At 49.4% G+C, this 21,421-nt stretch overlaps 11 protein-coding genes across 14 annotated transcripts; 3 read left to right on the forward strand and 8 right to left on the reverse strand.

Annotated features, from left to right (window-relative positions):
- Positions 1-1,130: 1,130 nt before the first annotated feature.
- FVEG_12105 (hypothetical protein) lies at positions 1,131-2,286 on the reverse strand (the record flags this gene model as incomplete). Its single annotated transcript, XM_018901440.1, has 2 exons — positions 1,131-1,678; positions 1,716-2,286. The coding sequence occupies 2 exons, from the start codon at positions 2,284-2,286 to the stop codon at positions 1,161-1,163; spliced, it is 1,089 nt and encodes a 362-aa protein (XP_018759929.1). The 3' UTR covers positions 1,131-1,160.
- A 672-nt stretch (positions 2,287-2,958) lies between these two features.
- Positions 2,959-3,708, reverse strand: FVEG_17165 (hypothetical protein; the record flags this gene model as incomplete). Its single annotated transcript, XM_018906437.1, has 1 exon — positions 2,959-3,708. One exon carries the CDS (start codon positions 3,706-3,708, stop codon positions 2,959-2,961), a length of 750 nt encoding a protein of 249 aa, XP_018759928.1.
- Positions 3,709-4,117: 409 nt separating this feature from the next.
- On the reverse strand, positions 4,118-8,491 carry FVEG_12104 (hypothetical protein). Of its 3 annotated transcripts, none has more exons than XM_018901439.1 (3): positions 7,445-8,491; positions 5,963-7,340; positions 4,118-5,908 (listed from the first exon to the last, which is right to left on the reverse strand). In XM_018901439.1, exons 2-3 carry the CDS (start codon positions 6,545-6,547, stop codon positions 4,244-4,246), a joined length of 2,250 nt encoding a protein of 749 aa, XP_018759927.1. In that variant the 5' UTR covers positions 6,548-7,340; positions 7,445-8,491; the 3' UTR covers positions 4,118-4,243. The 3 variants fall into 3 exon arrangements, with proteins under 3 accessions (XP_018759927.1, XP_018759926.1, XP_018759925.1); XM_018901438.1 differs by having other exon boundaries at positions 5,963-6,958; positions 7,005-8,491; XM_018901437.1 differs by having other exon boundaries at positions 5,963-8,491.
- FVEG_17164 (hypothetical protein) lies at positions 7,821-9,626 on the forward strand (the record flags this gene model as incomplete). The annotated part of the gene is made up of 1 exon (XM_018906436.1): positions 7,821-9,626. The coding sequence occupies one exon, from the start codon at positions 7,821-7,823 to the stop codon at positions 9,624-9,626; it is 1,806 nt and encodes a 601-aa protein (XP_018759924.1).
- An 825-nt stretch (positions 9,627-10,451) lies between these two features.
- On the forward strand, positions 10,452-10,703 carry FVEG_12101 (hypothetical protein; the record flags this gene model as incomplete). Its single annotated transcript, XM_018901436.1, has 1 exon — positions 10,452-10,703. One exon carries the CDS (start codon positions 10,452-10,454, stop codon positions 10,701-10,703), a length of 252 nt encoding a protein of 83 aa, XP_018759923.1.
- Positions 10,704-11,242: 539 nt separating this feature from the next.
- Positions 11,243-12,230, reverse strand: FVEG_12100 (hypothetical protein). The gene is made up of 2 exons (XM_018901435.1): positions 12,209-12,230; positions 11,243-12,164 (listed from the first exon to the last, which is right to left on the reverse strand). The coding sequence occupies exon 2, from the start codon at positions 11,765-11,767 to the stop codon at positions 11,441-11,443; it is 327 nt and encodes a 108-aa protein (XP_018759922.1). The 5' UTR covers positions 11,768-12,164; positions 12,209-12,230; the 3' UTR covers positions 11,243-11,440.
- Positions 12,231-12,774: 544 nt separating this feature from the next.
- Positions 12,775-14,268, reverse strand: FVEG_12099 (hypothetical protein; the record flags this gene model as incomplete). The annotated part of the gene is made up of 4 exons (XM_018901434.1): positions 12,775-13,479; positions 13,529-13,651; positions 13,700-14,158; positions 14,212-14,268. 4 exons carry the CDS (start codon positions 14,266-14,268, stop codon positions 12,775-12,777), a joined length of 1,344 nt encoding a protein of 447 aa, XP_018759921.1.
- A 453-nt stretch (positions 14,269-14,721) lies between these two features.
- Positions 14,722-15,600, reverse strand: FVEG_12098 (hypothetical protein; the record flags this gene model as incomplete). The annotated part of the gene is made up of 1 exon (XM_018901433.1): positions 14,722-15,600. One exon carries the CDS (start codon positions 15,598-15,600, stop codon positions 14,722-14,724), a length of 879 nt encoding a protein of 292 aa, XP_018759920.1.
- Positions 15,601-15,994: 394 nt separating this feature from the next.
- Positions 15,995-16,915, reverse strand: FVEG_17163 (hypothetical protein; the record flags this gene model as incomplete). Its single annotated transcript, XM_018906435.1, has 1 exon — positions 15,995-16,915. One exon carries the CDS (start codon positions 16,913-16,915, stop codon positions 15,995-15,997), a length of 921 nt encoding a protein of 306 aa, XP_018759919.1.
- Positions 16,916-17,110: 195 nt separating this feature from the next.
- Positions 17,111-19,988, forward strand: FVEG_12097 (hypothetical protein). Of its 2 annotated transcripts, XM_018901432.1 has the most exons (4): positions 17,131-17,618; positions 17,666-17,870; positions 17,916-18,533; positions 18,588-19,761. In XM_018901432.1, the coding sequence occupies exons 1-3, from the start codon at positions 17,228-17,230 to the stop codon at positions 18,370-18,372; spliced, it is 1,053 nt and encodes a 350-aa protein (XP_018759918.1). In that variant the 5' UTR covers positions 17,131-17,227; the 3' UTR covers positions 18,373-18,533; positions 18,588-19,761. The 2 variants fall into 2 exon arrangements, with proteins under 2 accessions (XP_018759917.1, XP_018759918.1); XM_018901431.1 differs by having other exon boundaries at positions 17,111-17,618; positions 17,916-19,988.
- FVEG_17162 (hypothetical protein) lies at positions 18,447-21,274 on the reverse strand (the record flags this gene model as incomplete). The annotated part of the gene is made up of 4 exons (XM_018906434.1): positions 18,447-18,525; positions 18,574-19,663; positions 19,709-20,413; positions 20,461-21,274. 4 exons carry the CDS (start codon positions 21,272-21,274, stop codon positions 18,447-18,449), a joined length of 2,688 nt encoding a protein of 895 aa, XP_018759916.1.
- Positions 21,275-21,421: the final 147 nt, after the last annotated feature.

The raw sequence follows: 21,421 nt of genomic DNA on the forward strand, positions 1-21,421 counted from the left end.
CTTATCGCGGGGTCGAGATAGCCGTGCACTGATAGGCGATAGGGCCAGCCACCTGACAGGCTCCAAGCATGATCTACGACCCAGTTCAAATGAGGGTGGCCACTCAATCACCTTCCGATAGGGAGATAGCCTGATAGTCTAGTGAGATTAGCTCTCTGTGGAACATGAAATGCAACAACCTACGGCTGCAATCCGGCCATTTATCACCAATTGCTGCAGTTTCGATAACGGCTGCAACTCCAAGTGCTACGTTGAAGCTATTCGCACCCGACCCTTTTTTGCTTGCTTGGCTTGAAGTGTAACCAACCTCAAACCTCTCTAATCTCTCTTGTTTCCGCAATCGGACGCTTTCTTACCTACTTGGTTCGGCTGGTTACATCTAATTGAAGCAGCTCCCCCGCACGACAAGCAAACATGTCACAAGCAAACAATCATTCTTCAAGTCATTGTTTTCTTATTGTGCATCGTTACTCGATAATCTCATCTGCGATCTGTGAAATCTGACAGCGTATCACGACGTTGCGTTGGCCTCGGAGTGCCATCGCTTCGAGACGGGTCAGTTGCAAGGATTACAGTGGCAATCACAACCCTGGTCAGGTAATGTTTCAGCCGTCATCATGCACAAAGGCTCAAGCTTACTCAGTGCATTTCAGCTCAAATATTCACAATGTAACACACGTGCCTCTTCTGTTTTCAATGCCAGTCATCTCAAACTCAATACAAACTTACTAAAGAAATATGTTTATCCCATCATCTGACATAACACTGCAGGAGAGAGTATTTGATAACATAATCACTTATATGAACGAAATATTCGAATACTGGATACCACGAAGATTCTGAAAACGTCTAGGAACGGGGGGGGGGAGGGGGGTTCTTACGATCAATGGTCGTGTACCCAGATTTAATTCACTGCTAATATCAAAGTCGATAGAATTCGTCCAAAGGTCGTGCTTCTCTATCTAGCATAGGTATTTACTCTTCTTCCATCCAGAATCTGAGCATTATCCGTCATGATGTTCACCGTGCCGTCTCAAGCCATTATCATCTCCCACGCCATGATACAATTTGTCACAACATAATTCCCTTTCCCATTCTGCATCTCACCAGAAATAACGCAAGACTTCTCTCTCGGACACGTAAACCTACTTCTCTCAAGCTTAATGAGCCATATGACCCTGGCTATTCGTTTGAGGAGGTGAACAAGAAGGATCGACAGGCGAATGCCCCGACGAGTCCTTATTTCCTTCTTCCATTTTTCTTGGGGCAGAGTCCATTGCTTCAAGAGGGAGGATGATGAGTTCATCCTCAGGTTCTGTGTCAATGCTGAGATGTACAAACATCTTGGCAGGGACTTTGTAAGACTTGGATTCTGGGATGACTGCACCGTCGAAATCGGGAACATCTGCGATGCGTTTGGAAAGCATCGCCGGATCAGAGCTGATATGCTTCTGAATTTCATCAGCTGCCTGGCGGAGAGCCTCATATTGATGGCTCTGACTGGCAAGCGAGATAATTTGCAGCATTGTTAAGTGATTTCTCTTGTCGGAATCAGGTCCCCGTAGGAAAATCTCTAGTGTCAAAGTGCACCGATCACTGATTTTATCAAACAGCGACGTGAAAAGATTATACATTTCCATGTAAGGAAATGCAAGCTCTCGAGACTCTCCGGCCAAAGCTAATGTAAAACTGTCTCAGCTTTTCGTCCGGGGAACAGGGCTTTGACTGTTGTCGGTGTTTAGACTTGGGCTTTCCCATCCGTTCCTTCAACTTCTTCTTTTCTAGCATGTCAAGCGAGACAAGCTTATGGGTTCCATCATCGTTGACCCTCTCTTTGTAGAAGCTCGCAGAGATCAAGTAGTCCAGGTCATCCCATGACAAGCCTTGTAGGATCCCACATTTGAAGATTGTTTTGTTGAACATGCTTGACACCGGAGCTGTACCATGTGCTCCGTCGAAGAACGCCTTGAAAAATTCTCGTGGGGGCTTACGCTTTGCCCTCATTTTGTTATCTCTAATAGCAGATAGTGGAACGCCAAGTGTCAGTAGGAGGTGACGCGTGAAGTCTTTGAGATTCACTGGCTTACCCGCAAAAAATAAGTCGCGCTCCTCGAAGCACTTTTCCAATGCCTCCATATCAGGCCACCGTACCTTGAGTATCCGGAGCTGCGTCATGGCATTGAATGCGTGAGCCATGATTGTCATAACGTCCTTGGAGAAGGACATTGCCTGCCTGGCGATGAGTTCTCTACTCTGGAAAAGATATAGGCCAGAAAACGCTGGCATGATCTCAAAGATTGCGAACGGACCCTCGCTTTGCTTTTTTTCTCCATTTTAACTCTCATAATACCCAGCGATGCTGTCTGATCGTTTGAAAGTTGGTTCAAGCCAGCTAATAGAACTTCTAGAGCTACGAGGTGAGCCAGAACGAGACAGATTAGTGATGACGGCCCTCAGCTGGTCTCGCATGTCCTTCAAGTGAGTATGGACTTGAAGAGAGTTTCGAAATAGATCGCCTTGCAGCAAATAGAAGATGTCTAGCTGCATCTGTGTTGCGAAGGCCATTACAAAAAGAATCTTGCGGAAGTGGCAAGCTTCCGATACATATCCCGAGAATTTGTCCAGGGATCCGCATACCTCTCACTTAGCGATATGTACCAGTGATGCGTTCCAAAACTGAGTAGCCATCAGCTGGTCTACTGATAGCCTCAGGGTGGTGTCGTTGCTTCCTGGTACACTCCAACAAGCCTTGAGCTTGTTTATCATCTCAGTGTGATTCAGGGCTATGTCATTTGGACTTGAAAGACCTTAACCAGCCGCTCAACGATGGTGAGTGCTTGGGAAAAGGTGGTGTTGAACAGCTCGGACAGCTGAACATGGTCACAGCTCCCGTTTCAGCAGTCATTAATGTCCTGCATGGAGTAGCCCTTTTGAGAGGCTACGCTGCTAAAGTATGCCTTAGGACTTAAGGCAACCGCCATGCTGATGAAGAATCAAGCGTGACTGTTCCTCTAAAATCGCTAGCATATGGATTCCGGTGTCCGTGGCGACCCCAGCAACTGTAATATCCAGCTTCCCATCGCGATACGCTTTCCAAACCCATGCGATGCGGTCTCGGATCTTTCCGGCATCAACCATCAGAAGATGCCAAACAGTCAAGGCATCATCCAATGTATCTTGTTCTTCTAACTCGTAGATAGTGTTATCCTGGGCCATCTGTTTAGGACGCTCGACTTCCGGGGCTTTCAAGAACTCCCGTGATGGATCCTCGACTGTCAGTTGACCAAAGCTCTGAGCCAGGCTACGGGGAGTGCTAGGGTGAGGGACTTTGTCTTTAGCGGACTTCGGCATATTGGGGCGTAGAGCCTCTCGAACCGCTTGTAGCACACGTACAAAGTACGCGTGATTTAGATCGGCGGTCTCCTCAACTTCAACGCCCTGTTCTGCAAGGAGTCCTCTAAAAGAAGATCTTTCATAGATTACTCGATCGATTGTTGTAGCAAAGGAGCCAGGCACCTGAATGCGAGGCTTCGTTTGCGGCGCAATGTGTTCCGCCATGGGGACAAAGTCCTTTATGGCAACCGTGTACTTCTGACATGTTTCTTGGTTACTTTCAGCAGCTTTCTGCTTGGCTTTCTCTCTGGCGTTTCCCTCTAGGCGGCCGGGAGGAACTTGTCTGAGTCTCGTTTGACTGTGGCTTATAGCCATGTGCCTTTGCCGTGGAGGCAAGCCAGCCGGCGACAGAGTTTGTGTCCTCTTTATAGCGCCCCAATGCGGTAGCCAGTGCGCCTGGTAGCATTGTAGATGATGTTGGATGGGATGTGGTTGTGATATGTGAAGGTAGTGCTGTTATGGGTGAGTTGGTGGAAGAAAGGGGTCACTTGAGAAAGCCAGAGGTTGGTGATGACTTGTCGAGTTCTGGTGAAAGACGAAAGTGAACTTCTGATAGAAATAGATAGATGGAAGGATAAGGCGGGAAATCTTAAACAGAGGTTAGGTCCGATGTCAGTGGATGTTTGTCGTTATATATGAGCTGCCTGGTCCAGTGTTAGAACTCTAGATCCCACTGGAAGAATCAAAACTTATCTTCAAAGGGGTTTCCTACGTGTTTAAACCATCCGTTCATCTGTTCTATAAGCCTGTCTTGATCATAAGGAGAACGAGAGGGTCAAGTTGTCAACTCAGATGAGAACAAAGAGCTAATCCTCAATTAAACTCAATGGACAAGACATCTTCTATCTACCTACTTACAGAGCTCAGCTGCTATATTGACCAATCCCTCAGACACTTGTTCAATTGACTTGACGTGAACAAACTCCTCCTTTCCATGGAATCCCTCTCCCTTTGGTCCCCAGAGCAGAGGCACTATCCCTTTCTCAGCCAACAAAGCACAATCGGTCCAGAACGGGGCACCGGCAATAACCGCGTCTTTGCCAGTGACATCACCCACAATGCCGGAGACGAGCTTGGTGAACGGGTGGTCTGCCTCTGTGAACTGGGGCGGGCGGCTGAAGAAGATCTTGGCTTCTGCCTTGAAGTCGGTGACCTCCTTTGCTACCTTGGCAATAATGTCGTCGAACTCCTTCTGGACAACTTCATTGGTCTCTCCAGGGATTGTTCGGCGCTCTGCAATGATGGTGCACTGGGCAGGATATGACGATGCCTCTTCACCACCCGAGATAACTGAAGCGTGTGCAGTGCCTGTTCCCAAGGTCTCGTCCCCAGCACCTTCTTGCAACTTCTTAACGTATTTACCAAACTCCACGAGGAAATAGCCGGCATTGACAATGGCGTCGATGCCCAAATCAGCCCGTGAACCATGTGCAGCCAGTCCATAGACCTTGATCTCAATGTGACAGTATCCCTTGTGGGCGTGATTGATCTCGAGGTTCGTTGACTCCGATACAACAGCGGCATCTGCTCTCCATCCAGCGCGAAGGATATCTTCCGTTCCCTTACTCAAGCTCTCCTCGTCGGCAACACCAGTGAAGATCACATCACCACGAAGTCCAAGCTTCTTAGCATTGGCGAGGGCGACCATACCTGCCGCGACACCTCCCTTCATGTCAGCAGATCCTCGACCATAAAGACGGCCATCAACGATCTTTCCACTCAATGGATCATCATTGTAGCCCATAATGGTGACCGTGTCGAGGTGTCCGTTGAACATGACACTTTTCCCGCCGCCGGAGCCCCGAACGACACCAACGACGGAGGGACGGCCTTTGCTGTATTCAACCCAGTGCGTTTCCAGATCCCTATGTTCGAGCCATGCAGCGACATAGCGAGCGATGACGGTCTCGCCAGGTCCGGGAACAGAGCCCAAGTCGGGACTGGCTGAGTTGATCTGGACAAGGGTCTGAGTGAGTGCAACTGGGTCATTGCCAGAAACGTCGTGGGGTACATCGTAGTCTCTGTTTCGCTCTGTGCAAAAGATCACCACAGTGGACTTCTCACTCAGTCTAAGGGCCTTCTTGTCTTCCGGTGTCAGCCGTCTAAGCGCAGCAAGAGTCGATGCTCCGCAGGGTCCAGCGTTGATGCCTTGAGATTGCAGATACATGGCGGACTGGTGAGCCTCGTAGTCTGATATGGTCAAGCTTGCATCAACGCCATTCTTCAAGACATCCCATGCGATTGTTGAAGGAGCTCCGCAATTGAGACCGGCCATGATGGTGCCAGTCGTTGGGATCTCGGTGAACTCGCCCTTCTCCAGACTCTTCCACAAACACGCCGCAGTATCAGGCTCAACTGTCAACGTGGAGGTAGGCGTACCCCGTCTCTTGAAATGAGATACTACAGCTTGGGCGAATGATCCGACTCCGACAGGAGCGATGGCCAAGTCAGCTTTGGTGGAACCGAGCTGCTTGTCAACCTCTCGCATCATGGTACCGTAGCCATCGACAATCCACTATAACAATGCGTTAGGATGAAATCTAGTAATAGATCTTGAACTATCACTTGCCTGTGGAACGGTCTGATAGTCGCCGAAGGCATGGTCCTGAACCATGATCCCCTTGGCATGCTTGGACGCAGACTCGGCCTCAAGCATCGCATCCTCGTATCTGCCCTTTGACATAACGACTTTCGCGCCTTCGGACTCAATCAACCTGACCGTAGAAGGATGCATAGACGCTGGGACGTGAATCTCAGCTGATATATCGAAGATAGCACCCATTCTTGCAACCGCACGCCCATGATTCCCCTCTGTCGCCGCGTACAATGTCAATTGATGGGACTTTGCCGCTTCTCGGACAGTATCAATATCTGAGTCAAGAGGCAGGCCAAATTTCTCGGTTATGGAGCGGAACGCGCCCCAAGAAGCACCCAAGATCTTGAACGCCGGAAGACCAAAACGGTTCGTCTCATCTTTGACATGGACAGCTCCGACCCCGACCTCCTTAGCCAGACTGTCCAGACTGACAAGAGGTGTTGGCTCATAGTTGGGGAGACTCTGGTGAAACCGATCAATGGCTGCTGTAGAGGCGGGCTCAGGTGAAGTCCATGATTTGGCTTTGGAGTTGAAGTGGACGTGACGACGAGTGGCCATGATGCTTGTTGTACTGGGTTTCTCCAACTGCGATGAAGAAGGTTTGATGCGGAGAATTGAGCGGGGAAGCCAGAACAAGACTCGATGGGAAGATGAACGAAGGTGAGATGATTGTGTTGAGATGCTCTAAAGTTCTTGAGAAGAATTTCTGCAGCATTTTTATACACAATTTGCAAGAGAATGCGCCCAAGTTAACATTGGTGATGCGCCTTCTGGCGACAGAGCCATACTTCACCAACCCCACACAATGAGCACTCATTCATTCATGTACCCCATTCCAGTTCGTGATGTCAGTTGCTCTAAAATTCTTGATGTCTTTCGCAGGACTTGATTCTCAAAAGATCTCCATTTTCCTTATTGCTAAACCTTCGATGGTTCATGGTTCTGTAGTGAAGTTGAGATATCGCACAACTACTTATCAATAGAGCGTGGACCAATGATTTTCGGGCGCACGTACCTAGCTTAGGCTGGCTCGTAAAATTATGCAGAAACAGGCGATTCTATACCGACGGCGCCTGGATCGTCGTTGGACGCATTCAACAGGTCTGGGTAAACGACTTCCTGCGTCGCTCCGCATTTCGGTTGAGGCCAATGCACATTGCACACCAGACGGTGTTTTTATCAAGTCTAGAACAATGAGCTCTAAGTACCTTACTGCGGCGGTAAGGGACAGCCAGTTTGGCTTTGGTTGTGACAGCACATTTGACGCTATGGAACCACTGACAGCCACCCTGCAATCAGCAAGTCCATTGCGAGGAAGTTGAGTTATTGAGCAAAGTGATAAAGAAAGGAACTTAAAAAAAAAAAATTAGCCAAGACCCGATATGTGCCTTCCACTTAAAAATCATCAGAGCAGGTACAGTAAATGGGAATCAAGGGCAGATTCAGTGGGCTCACTGTCACATCCAATCCAAGACATCACAGCGCCCTCCAAGTACCCGACTGTTTTTCCTTCCACAGCACAGTTCACTTGGCAATACCGGACGTGCGCATTGGTGCGATAAAGGCAGATCTTATCATCCTTGGAGAATAAACAACAAACGATGACCTGCAATAAAACACCAAAAGAATGTCGTTAAGGATCTCCCAAACAGGCGGTGCGCGCTGTCACTTGCATCGCGGCTGTGACTAAGCCCGACATCGCTTCAAGCGACCATTACGCGTGACGTTATCGCAACTTCTCCCAAAACTCCACTCCAACATCTTCTTCACATGCCTCCTCGTCAGCCCTTTGAAGTCGCTCAGAGGCCACTGCCCTCATTACAGTGTCATAATGGACTTTTCACTGGATGACATTCTCTTCACCGGCGGCGAAAATGCTGCGTTGACGCTTCCCTACGACCAGGTTGACGATCCAGCCCCTCAATCGCGGAGTCCGTCAAATCCGCTTGCTGAGGGAGCGAATATCGACACCATGCTACAGACGATCAACCCTCAAGAAGCGTTCAACGTTCAAAACACTGAAATCCCGGATTTTCAGATCGATTGGAATGCCGATTTTCAGCAGGCCAAAGCTGCCTCCGAGACCCCTGCAGATAATCTCAGCCAGGACTTTTCTTTTCTCAATCAACCAGCCACAGATTGGGGTATCCCAGCGCCGTTGCCAGCTCCCACTGATCCTATCAAAACGCCCATGACCTCTATTGATGAATTTTTCGTCAAGAATGGAGCATCCCGTCCTCCTGTACCGTGCGCCAATTGTCGTCGAACTCGTTTGCAATGCCTTATCTTGCAAACCACGGTAGCAAACCCGAACCCTACCAAGAGTTGTTCGAGTTGTGTCGCCTTGTTCCGTGAATGTAGTCTGGCGGGGCAGAAGAAGAGGAAACCCTCGGAATTTGAGACGTCGGAGCCTGTCATCGGTCGCCTCCATGGGGTTAGCGAGCACAGCATCCTAGGAGTACCTGCGACAGTCGATGAAGGTCAATCATCGCAGGGCCTTACAATGGCAGCACTATCGGGCAAGAGAGCGAATACTCGATCAGTGCGAAAGACGAGGGTGCTGCGAAATTGGTACCTTTCCAATCTTGACCACCCCTACCCATCAGAGGAAGAGAAAGCTAGTCTTTCTCAACAGTCAGGGCTGAGCAGGAGCCAAGTAGTCAATTGGTTTGCTAATACCAGACGACGCCATCGACTCTCCTCAACTTACTCTACATCGCCTGGCCGGGGTCGTCAAGGATTTACACCAGGATCGCCGATGCCGCATTACCTCCGCAAAAACCTTTCACCCATGGATCGCTGGAAAAATTCCCCGCCCGATGAGGAGCCAGCTTCAGCGACGGCGATTCAAAATGCCCTGGCTGCTCAGTCAAGTGGACACAGTTCGCTGGATAGCGACGCGGCGGCGTCTGATGGACCAGGGTCATCTGTGAGCAATGACTCTCTCTGGCTTTCTAATCTTCAAGAGGCCTCGTCTAACTCGGCATCTTCTTGTTACTCGTATCGCTCAAGGGATGCGGCATTTTTCTCTCGCTCTGGTAGTAGTTCGATGGCAGAAGGACCCTCCATATCTAGGACGGCATCCTCGAGGTCACAAACAAAGAAGTTCGTCGTATTTCAATGTACATTTTGCGAACAAAGCTTCAAGAAAAAGTACGACTGGGTTCGCCATGAACGGTCAATTCATCTCCCAGGCCTCGACTCATGGATTTGCGCATTACCTGTCACGCGAGACCAATCGTTTTTAGTCTGGCGCATGAGCGAAGATGGCCCGCAATGCCTTTTCTGTGGTGAGAACTCACCCAGCGACGAGCACATTCAAGCTCACGAATTCGACACCTGTGCCGAACGCCCTGTTTCAGAGCGCAAGTTTACACGCAAAGACCACCTCTGGCAGCACCTTCACAAGTTTCATGGCTGTCGCAAGTGGGATGGCTGGAAACCGGATCTGAGTCTGCTACAGCACCGACAAGATATAATAAGAAGCCAATGTGGTTTCTGTCAAGTGATGATGGACAGCTGGGGAGAAAGAACAGATCACATCGCTGCTCACTTCCGGTCCGGGTTGACGATGGAGCAATGGGTTGGAGGATCCGGGATCCACGACCCCGGCGATATGGGTACCGAAGGCCGGTAGATGAGCCGCTCTTGGGGGTGGATACAGACAGATACGGGAGATGTCACTGACCCGGCATCGGTACGGAAGAATGGAGACAATCGGGGGAACCGATGCAGCCCTGTTTCGACACGTGGGAACCTTGTCCTAATGACTCCACTGACGGCTAACGGCGGTTAAGTCCAGAAGGCCCGTAGAAGCATTGTTCAATTAATTCGGCATTCGAAACCATTAAGCGAAATGCGAAAGCCTCAAGAACAACTTGGTCACGACCAAGAGTTCAGCTCAAGTTCAAGAGACCAATACTCAGTGACTCGAGTCTCTCGTACTCTAGCACCCCTGCGCCATTGTGGGGAATCATGAAGTTGTGGCAAATGTCAAACTCTCTTTGACAAGTGACAAGAGACACGCGCGCAAGAACAGTGGACATGTGAAATCCGGAGTTCGGATGGCAGCGTCTCATTTGACAGCCCCTAGTCCGACTCTCCATGACTTGTCAGAGTCTCGACCATCCCTTGCTCACGCGAGCCGAGACTGTTGATTCCTGTTTATTTACGGCGGCCTTACCTTTTTGGATAAATTGGGCAACACCGAGCCGAATGTCACGGGCACGTACGTATGCGGGGATTCTTCTCTGTTGTTCTTTTCTGTCGGGACTCCTTTTTAACTTTGTTCTTCTTTTTTTTCTTCTCTCACATTTCATTCTTTTTTTTATTTTTTCTGTAACTTTGTTGTGTCTTGCTTCCCGTGTCTGTCGCCAACCCAAGCCTTCATCTTCAGCTTCATTCGCACAACTGCATTACTCTCTACAAGTCAGTAAAAAACAACTCCTTCAAATCAGTCACCATGATCATCACTCGCGCGCTCTCCATCACCAACTTTGTCATCGCTGGCTCTGCACTCAGCTTCCAGGTGGGTGTTCTGTACCCATGGCACAAGCAGCTTGACGATGGCTTTGAAGAGCTCAAGAAGGAGCACTTGCGCGTCCTGCAAGCCGTCGAGTCGAAGGTCCAGCAAACACGAGACGCCGCTGTTCTAGAAGAGAGCCGTAACAGCGTTCGCGGCTTGCTCGGCAACCTTGCCGCATGGAAGGCCTGAGCGTGGCCGACTTCGGTGGCAGCGTAGCAACAAGACACAACAAAATACCCAGCACAAAACAGATGAAAACCACATATATACGGAAGAAGAAAGACCACTAGCGGCATCTATTTGCATTCGACAACGACCAAATTTCCTACTACTCATGGCGTTTCTCCCACGTTATTTTCTCGGCGTTCAAATCCTCGGCCCGGGTGGGGCCGGTAACGGTCACGATCCGGGTGGTCACGTGTATCCCTGATCCCCCTCTTCCGGATTTCAACGGTTTCACCCGATCGGGAGTTTCCTTCAGTACCATCTTAGACGAGCGCACGGGAATAATCAGTCAGTTACGACATGGGAAAGACATTTACATTTGATCTGCTTAGACTATTTATAGCTCGCATTTAGTTTATGGTGTTTGCTAAATGAAACTTTTTTTTTCTCTAGAAGACTGTTGTCTTTTCGGCTTTGTGCACGGTTCAATTACCGTCGTGATGGATGGGTCGCGTCTTGCAACGCGACTCTTAGCTTGGTCTTGCAGTAACAGAGATCATGAAAGACTGGATCTATTTAGCATGATCACGAGATAGAAAATGTGTTATTGAAGTCTCAGCGCAGGTAAGCATCCATAACACGCCACCAGAATAACATTAACACGCTATAGGCCTTGAAATGAACCGTCCACCGCCCTCTCCCACCGAAATGAGACCGACTCCCATGAAGCGCCGAAACATGATACACGTCTAGTCTTCCGTCTAATTGTCCACCTTGAACCACACAGGGTCAGCCGCGTTATTCGTCATTCGAACATCGAAGGTGCCCGAGTAACCGGGCATGATACGCAGCGGCGCGGCATCGGAGACGCGAACGGGGAGAGATCTGCTCCCGTTGAAGAGCTTATCGATGTTGTTGTTGAACTGCACAAGTAGAACAAGAATTCCTATGAGCGCACCCGCCGCGGCCAGTTTGACGACGAGGTCGAAGAAGGCGATGACTTTGAGGAAGCCGGAGGATGACTTTTCGGCGGTGGTCATTGTGGAGATGGTTGGTGTTTGGGGGGCGGTAGTGGGTTTATCGGCCATGAGCACGAGGTGAGCAAGTGCTAAGGCAAAAGAGAAGATGCGAGCAGAGACGACAGTGACAGTCTCAAGGCTTGACTGGGAAAGCAAGGCCTTGAAATAGCGTAGGGCTACCCGAGGGAGACTCACACCGCAAGGCTGATCGACGGGGATAGGCACTGAAATAAGCTTAACTCAACAAGCTTCCAGGACATGAGACCGCCATGGCAGGGGTTCAATTGAAGCTACTACATATTGAGAGAGCGCTAGATGTTAGATGGTGGTTGTAAGTTTGGTGGGTGTAATGTCGTGAAGGGTCATTTGATGAGCTTCCTTGCTTTTGGTGAGAATTCTCTACGTCGCGGGCTATGCTCGCTTGCCCTGTTTATGAGGGCGGCGACGATGATCGTGGGATAAAACGCTCGCATCTAGTTAGCATCTTGTCAATCTCAGAGACCAACTCACACTAAAGTCTTGGGATTTGATTCCATTTTCGTATCGCCGAGAGCAAACAGCTCATCAAGTCGTGAATTAGAGGGGTACGCTACCCATCTAGCGTACTGTGGCTGACACAGAAACCAGCTACACCACTAACAGTCGCCAGCTGTTCATTCTCCATATTTTGTTAGAGCACTAATAGCGGGGTCGGTGCCCAGGGATCATCCTCGCGATCTGCGGGAGCTGAAAAAGAGGCCCCCAGTTGGGCAAGCTTTGCGCACTGGATGTTTTCCTAAGAATGTTCAAGATCAAGAGACGAGATGGTGTGAGTGAGGGCATTTGGCTTGGGCAGAATGAGATTAGCTTTGTGAGTTAGAATGAAATGAAGATATTAAAGATGCAGCCCTCATGGTGTAATTGGGCTCTAAAATTAGCAGCGATGCCCGAAACCTCCAGCTAAAAGCTTACCCCGGAGAATGACATGCTCCTGACTGGGGTTTGGGACATGTGAACCATGAACGGCTGCAGCTTTATCGGACATTTGTTCCAACTTCATTCTTGTACCTTAATACAATTTTTTATGCCATCTCATCTCACAAAATCACACACGGCGGCGGCGGCGTCTCAAGCCCCTCATCCCTCCCCTCCAAGAATCGCTGCTCATTGCTCCATCCAAGACCATCAAGCCTCTTCCTCATAATCTTCGCCTCCTCAAGATAGCTCGCACCCTGAACATCCTCAGCATACTCATCCATCAACTTCTCCAGCTCCCCATGTCTATATCCATCGTCCAACGACGCCCATACCAACTTCAAGAGCTCAGGCACGTAGGACGCTCCACATGGTCTGAATGTCTGACATCGATGGGCCAGAAGTATCGCATCATCGCATATATCGCGAGAGTCTTGTGTGTAATCTGGAAGAACTCCAAAGGGGTTGAGTGTGGGGCAGATGAGTGCTGCTTGGACGAGAAGACCTGCGTGGCCGGAGGCGTACTCTATGGCTTTCGTTCTGCACGCTGCTGATGCATCCGTTGGGAGCGTTGCCACCATGGCTTCTTCGTAGAGTTTCTTCATCACTTGTCGTTCTTGAGAGAGAATGTTGTAGTAGCATTTCAACTGGTAGAGATATCTCTCTGGGTCTCGAAGAAACACAGGTAAGTCGCCTATTGCTCCGAGTTCGAAGCAGTAGAGGCTTTGCTCGTAATGGTATGGCCGTGTCATGATAGTATCTTGCACGGCTACGTCCCAGAACCATGACCCAAGCTCGACTTTTGGATCGCACAGAGCAGCGTATATCTACTCCCCCTTGTCAACCAAGTTATGTATGAATAGAGGAAGGTCTTACCGCTTGTAAACACCAGGCTCGTATATCTCCCGGGTGAAGTATCTCACCTTGAGATACAGCTTCTTTTAACAAGTAGGCTATTACACCTCGATGTCTGTTGGCGTGTTTGTTATCAATCCAGATCTAATACCATCAGTACTGGAACCTAAGCGTTTAACGGGGTATAATTACCTGACACAGCATCATCATCAAAACAAGTTCCAACTTCAGCATAACCGGTTGATTATCATCACTCAAACAGCCTTGCAAAGATCTCAACGCCTTCCCATAGAGAGAAAAAGTCTTCTTGTCAGCAGTCTTCCTCAGACGAACTGCTTGGAACGATGCTATCATGGCAGAAGTGGTAGTATCAAGAGCAGAATTCGAGCCCATACGTCGAGGAATATCTGCAAAGAAATAAGGACCGTAGGCTTCAAAACCAAACCGATCATCATTAATCTCCATAAGTGATATAAACTCCGCTGTCAGTCTCGTCGTATCATTGCTAGGTGTTTTAGTAGGAGGTGTGATGAGCTGTGTACTCTGTGTATCAGGCTTGTACTGATGAAATTTGAAGCGCCTTGTTCCACTGCCTACGCACTCATCGCCGAGTCTGATACAGCGGCCGCATTTTGGTTGCTTTTGATCACACTTATCTCATTAGTCGGGACTTCATCTCTAAGGGTATAATAACTCATACATACCCTCTTCTTTGCCTTTCGACATGAGTTGCAGCCTCGACTGCTCGGAACACCGACCATGATTGTTTGATGACTGTTCAGGGTTAGCTAACGAGGATCAGACTCACTTGGGGTAGATGACGGCAGGGCTGCTATGTAAGCGTGGGATTACTGCTTGGCAAACGATGCTGACGCTGATGAACCAATAGATGAGAGAGGAGACGGTGCGTGAGACAAGCTTAATATTTAGTCTAATTCTACGGAGGAAAAATGCGCCGCTTATCAGGTATCAAGCTACAGCAAACAGGCTTAGCTTGCCAGATTGGGCATGCGGCAGTGCTTGTGCAGCATGATCATATGCCAGTTCATACAAGATAAGTGAGGTATGGACGTTTTGAGCTGCTTGAATTGTCGACAAGGCTGTGAGGACTGAAATACAGAAATGAGAAAGCTTCCATGAATACCTCTAAAACCATCACCGTCTTCATACTCTCTGTGTATGAGCAAGCACCCAACAGCCTATCTCTTAGCATCTCAAGTGCACTCGCCCATCAATTCCCCGACAATATCAATAGCACTTGTAAAGTTCGCCTTTGGGAGATTCTCGTTCACGAAGAGAAGAAACGGATCAATAGCAAAGCACAAGCACCGCCAGTACAAAGCTCTCACGAGGAGCTGCACCCTTGTATGATCGGTGCCAAACATCTCAACCAACTTTTGATCTTCATTCAGCCAGATGAGTCCGTCTGCCACTATGATAGCTTCTGCATACTCAGCCGGTCGCCAGTAAAGTGTGATGTCGATGATGGCCGGACGGCTATTGGTATCTGTGTCGAACAGAACATTTCCTGTCAAATCGCCATGGATAAGTTGGTTCTTGACTTCCTGTCGAAACGGTTGTCGTAGCTTCAGAAGTTGATCGAGGATTGGCTGGACAGTAGCCATAACATCACTGTTGACCTTCTCGACATCTTCGAGTTTCTTTTCCTCCCAAGTCACAAGATCCGCCTCTGTAAATCGATTTTGTCTCATAGATAGAAAAGAGGGCCTCTCAATAGCCAGTGTCATGATATCAGCATGAAAAGCACGGCAAGCTCTCATAAGGATGTCAAAATTTCCTTGAGGAGTTGCTCTCCCTTCAAGATATTCCCAGGCCGTCCAGGCATCGTAAACATATCTCGCCGGGCACTCTGAAGCTGGGATTGGCTTAGGAACGCGGTAGCCGACAGGGTGAAGATCAACTAGAGACTTGCAGAGGGTTGTGATGTATTCGGATTCCTCGTCATCATCTGAAGGTCGGAGAAGAATGCCTTGCGACGTTCGATAGCAGAGACCTCGACCGCCTGGGACGTGTATCAGAGGGCCTTCTGCACCAAAGAAGCCCAAGACTTTCGAGGGTGGTGCTTGACTCATGGTGGCTTTTCAGGCCTTGCAGTGAAGAGTGAAGAGAAATAGGTTGATGAGTTCTTCTATTTTTATATTGGAGTTTGACAATGAGGGGCGCGCCCTTTGACTGACGAGTCAGGGCATTCAATCAATGCCATGAAAATTCGCCTCTGACAGTGTCACAGGATTATTTAGGTATCCAAACACCGGAGTCGACTGCAGACGTGTTGGAGATGTTCGTTATTGCGACAAGATATTTCATTTCTAGCTTAACCTCCAATCTTTGTCCAATATCAACGATGAAGTCAACCATCTACATAAACCTATTATCTATGGAGAATTCGTATACAATCATAAATAGTAATTGACCTGCGCACCTCCATCATATATGGTATAACTGAAAACATAAATCAACTCGACCTCACTTCTGCAATGCATGTGAAACCGCACACTCAACTGCAAATCCGAAACTCCTTGCGTACCACCCAGGACCCCAATAGCTCAGCTCAATATTATGCGGTGCCGCTTTTACGATACTCAAATCCACCCTCTCACTCTTCGGAAACCCCTCTCTAAAATGCTTCAAATGCTCCTCCGTAGCATCCCAATAGTGATCTCGCGCCGCCAAAGCGATCATAACCGGCACCGTAACGTTGGCACCCCATTTTACTTTCCACTCCCCCAACCAAGACTTTCTCAGTGCCGCAAGTTCCTCGAACGGAATGGCGTGGTCGAGATGCTCAGACTGTGCATAAACAGTTTCGTCTGCCGTTCCTGGAAGAAGCAAAGTCTTGTCTTTTACTTCTACAGGGATGTTCAAATACGAGGGTGGAGGATCGGGCTGCGAAACATGGCCGCCTGTGTCTTTTAACAGAGAGCCAAAGCCTGATATGACGATACCGCCGAGGGGATATGCAGGTGATGATGAGGTTGCATGTAGGGATGATGCAACGATTGCGCCGTTGGCTCCGAGGCTGTGACAGTGAAGAACGATGCATGTGCATGCATTGGACAGTCCATACTCTTTCCAAAGGGCCGGGAGAATGGATTCATGGAGTCTCCGTCCCCATTGTTCAGGATAGCTTGATCCTTCGGGAATACTGCCTACGGGCGTAGTATCCCTATAATCCGGTCGATCTATAGCCACGAACGGCACAGAGAGCGCTTCACTGATACCCCTCGCCGAGTGTTCTGGGGTAGCATCGAAGTAGTGGCTCGTATAGCACCCCCCATGAAGTCCAACCACCAACGGCCTATGCTTCAAAGTCGAAGGTGACGACGGAATGCTGGAGATTCCAGAGAGCACTGTGCCATCTTGCAGGGAGAGTTTGAAGGGCTCCATGGCGTCTAGCCAATTAAGCATAAATGACAGACACGCCAAGCAGTGAGAATCAGTTGTGGCTGCTGTTTGTCTCGACCAACAGCAAAGATAAGCAGCGTGATACAACCAACAGCAGAAAAACGCTCTTGGTGGGGTTGGTTGCAGTGATGGCGGAGACGGGCAGTGATCCGGCGATCAAATCAATCACGGGCTGTTGATCTCCCGCTCCCGATATCACTCAAGAACCAAGAAGTGGAATAGCGCTCACTAATAGATAGAAACTCCACTTCCCCGGGCATTCTCTTCGACTTGCTCACTATCAATTAATTCATCATGGCTGATACAACAGATCCCCCGATGAATCCCTCGTATCGAGTCCCCGAGCTACAGCAGCACGATCCTCCAATTGAACCCGATCACCCAGCTCCTCCAACAAACGACGATGCCGCAACAGATGATGGATACGCTTCATCCGAGCATTCCGCGCAGTCGTCATCTCTAGCTTCGAGTGTGCGCGATTATCAATTCGAGAACAGTCGACGATACCATAAATTCAAGGAGGGCTTGTACCAATTCCCAAACGATCTACCCGAACAAGAACGAGAGGACATGAAGCACACGGTTGCGGTGCATCTGCTTGGCGGCAAGTTGCACAATGCGCCGTTGGACCATCCTCAGAAGATCCTCGATATCGGAACAGGCACTGGAAGTTGGGCGATTGATAGTATGCAAAATAACCCCGATTGAGGGCGATTGACTGATTTATTGTAGTGGGCGACGAATATCCCGGCGCCGAAGTCATTGGGATCGATCTGAGTCCCATTCAACCACCATGGGTTCCTCCCAATGTCCGATTCCTCGTCGACGACGCCGAAGCACCATGGCTATACTCCGAAAACTCAATAGACCTCGTCCATTTGCGCAACATGTCCACAGCAATCAAGGATTGGCCTGCGCTGCTGGGACAGATCTACCGGTAACACCTCCGCGCCTGATGGCCGCCCACAGCTAACATTCGCAGCGCATTAAAGCCAGGAGGATGGATCGAGCTTCCAGAATTCCGATGGGTATACGGATGCGACGACGGAACACTACGTCCCGACTTTACACCACCGCAAATGGTAGCCAACATCCGAGCTGCCCTCTCCAAGTCAGGCATCGAGATGCATGCTGCCGAGAAGAACCCCGACAGACTACACGACGCTGGATTCGTCAATATCCGCCACGAGATCAAGAAAGTGCCGGTTGGTCCATGGCCTAAAGACGCAAACCTCAAGATGATTGGCCTCTATAATAGGAGCGTCATCTACGACGGTCTCTATGCGATCACCATCGGTCCCTTCACCCGAGCCTTGGGATGGACTCCCGAAGAGGTTGAAGTCTTTCTTGTCAAGGTCCGAAAGGACTTGAAGGATCCTTCGGTGCATTCTTATGTTCACTTCCATTCCTTATGTGCGCAGAAACCTTTCCACCCATAGACTGCCCTTCCATGGCGTCCTGCATCGCTATCGCAGTCATTCCCTGTACACGTAGGCATCCTCTTGCCCGCGCTTCAAATAATTCCTACCTCTTTCTTGAACATCTCCAACCATTGCGCGTGGTCCGCAGGTGTTTGATTCCAAGGGTCGTCACTGGAAGGGTAAGCTGGATGCGTCAAAGACAGGAGGGCACGGACATACTCATTGTAAAGCAGGCATCGAGCTTGATGTCTAAGCTCCTCATCAGAAGGAACATGACAGATTGGGTTATTGGGTGACATGGCCGCCTTTACCCATCTCTTCATCTCGCGCGCAAACCACGGGAGATGGTTCGGGTCATTCAAGACATAGATACCCGGACCAAGCCACGTCGGTCGAAGGCCTGACTCCCCTTCGGCTCCGGGACTCGGGGTCGTCTGTGGTATTTTTGGTGGTGATTTATCGTCTGACCAAAGCCATGTAAAGTCATCGAGCGATGGGTCAAACGTGGATTGATCAGCGTTATTAGCTGGTTCGTTCGCTTGCCATGTCATGCTTGCGCCCGACGGCCCAGCTTGCCCTCCAAAAGACCAGCCATTTCCGTCAAAGAGAGACGAGTTGTTCACCCAAGATAGATCATGTTGTACCTGGGCGCTTGTAAGCTCGGCAGACCATCCCATATTACCTGGCGATGGGAGTTTCCAGCTGTCATTGGTTGACATTAGGTCTGCACGTCGCCGAAAGTCGCTTATCCAGTTCGTTGATTTATACAGGAAACCAATCAACCAGTTCGCAACGAATTCCGGCTTCGTTTGAAGCTCGCTTTCCATCTGCATGACAATACGACCTGCCTCTTTTTGTAGCTCTCCATCCGATACCTCAGACAGACCCCTCATTCTTCGATCACGCATGAACGCTTGCAATCGTGACTCCAGTGGACACTCCTCAAACAACGAGTTCTTGCCCTTGACCCTCAAGACAGAAAGTCTACTCTCTGTACTCGATCGAATCGGTGCGAAGCGAGCTTGTTGAGCAATCTCATCAGAGGACAGAAGCAAGTCTCTGAACCACGATGGACTCCCGTGAGAGTCCAGGTTCGCTTCGGGGAATGTTACTTCTGAAGCAAACATGATGCGGCATGCCTCCAGTTGTAGACTTTCGTGACTTGGCAGACTCCCGATATTGTCGGTGTGATTCGAAATAAAGTATGCCAACTCCAGCGTGATGAGCTCGTATGCACTTCGAGGAGAATCAGGTGGTTTGCCACTGGCTGCGAAGGGGAATGGAGTTCCACGTTCCAATTCAACCAAGTCTGAAACAAGTCAGCAACGTACTTCAAAGCGCTCACGGCACTCACATGGTGGCAAAGCCTTCTCTATAGTCTTCAATATATTATCTTCGAATCCCCAGTCGCCAACCCAGTTATTCATCGTACATCCCATCTTAAAATGGTTCGCTAAATGATCAACTCTATCAATCCATCTAGTCATGGAAGCTTGACAGAATCCACATCTCGAAATGATATCTGGTTGTGCAGTCCTCCATAGTTTCATAGAAAGTTCGGTTAATTTGGCGTTATGCACAAGGCGTAGATGTTGCTTGAGGTGGTCTTTCCTGCTAAATGATCTTTCCTGACATGCAGAAGGATTATGGGCAGTTATATGCTCATCGCTTGGGCTAATTTCACCGCAGAAAAGGCAGATAACCTGGCCAGTATCGGGATCTGTGGTTGTTGGGCCGTCAGGGGAACACTCCCATCGTTCCAAAGACAGGTGCAATGAATTCTCATGACGTTGCCAGTCGTATTTTCGGCTAAAAGTTTCGGTGCAGAATGTACATTGAAATGTGAGCCGGGGTTTCATAAGTGATGTTTTCTGTGGTCTCCGTTTTTGGATCGATCTACCTCTGCTGTGTGATGAGGTACCACTGATGGAGCCGCGCGAGGAACGTGAGTCTGTTGATGCGCTTCTTGATGTCCCAAGACTGCTAGCGTTTGATCTATGGCCACGTCTTCGGGGTATTCTTTCGTCACTTGAGAATGTCCCTCTCCGACTTCGACTTCCTGTTTTTGTCAGACTTGATCTTGAGGTTGTTGGCAAGGTAACATACTGGATGTGACTAATTCGCCTGATGCCATCGCACGGGCAATAGCAGACACAGCAGCCGGTTCATTCTCAGGCGGTGAATCAACCCATCTCTGCAAAGGATGCATCCCCTTCTCAGATCGTCTTCGTGGAATTGGTGTACCAGCTCGTGTTGGCGTATACTCGGAAGGAGCCTTGCCAGACTTTCCCGAAGCTGTCTGAGTGCCGCTATCGGTAGTAGTTCTCCGTCTTCGAGCATTTGCTAGCCAATTCGTAATTTGAGTTCGAGTCAAACCGGTTTGGAGCTCCAGCATATTCTTTTCCTCTTCATTTGGGTAGGGATTGTCGATGTTCCGAGCGAACCAGTCCTTCAATGAGCGGATGGCATCGAGGGTGAAGCGATGGCCTATCTTTGGGGGTAGCGGAGAGGGAATTGGCGGGGTAAGGATGCTGGGTGATCTGGTTGATGGGGATTCAGAAGCATTTCTCATGAGGTCCCCGAAGTTGAGTGCGAGTTGATCAGTCCCTGCGCGCTGTAAGCCATCATGTTGCAAGCTGGTGTCGCCTTGAAGCGGATGAGTCTGTGCGAAATCGGTGTCATCTGCCGTGAGAGGGAGCTGGGTCGTATCCGCATTCCATAATTCGTCAAAATTGAACTCGAACTCATTTCCTCCTAATACATTCTCAAAAGCAGACTCGTATGTGTTCGACTCAAGTGTGCCAGGATCAAAGGCCAATGCGTCAAAGTCCAAAAAGGGCTCCGCACTGGAGGTTGCATCAGGAGGGGCAGGGTGCTCCGTATCGTTAGTATCGCCCATATCAACGTTATCAACGCGCATAGCGTCTATTTTCGGATGAATGTATCCGTAGGGCGCGGACTCGAGAGTAAAGAAATGTTGATGAGGAGTCAGAGTTGAACTGAACTTTGGCGTCCATTGGGGCGATTGACGACCCCACTTAGTCGAGATGTCAAGTACGCCCTCAGC

Source organism: Fusarium verticillioides, chromosome 4, assembly GCF_000149555.1.
Source record: "Fusarium verticillioides 7600 chromosome 4, whole genome shotgun sequence".
In the NCBI taxonomy this organism is placed as follows: Eukaryota; Fungi; Ascomycota; class Sordariomycetes; order Hypocreales; family Nectriaceae; genus Fusarium; species Fusarium verticillioides.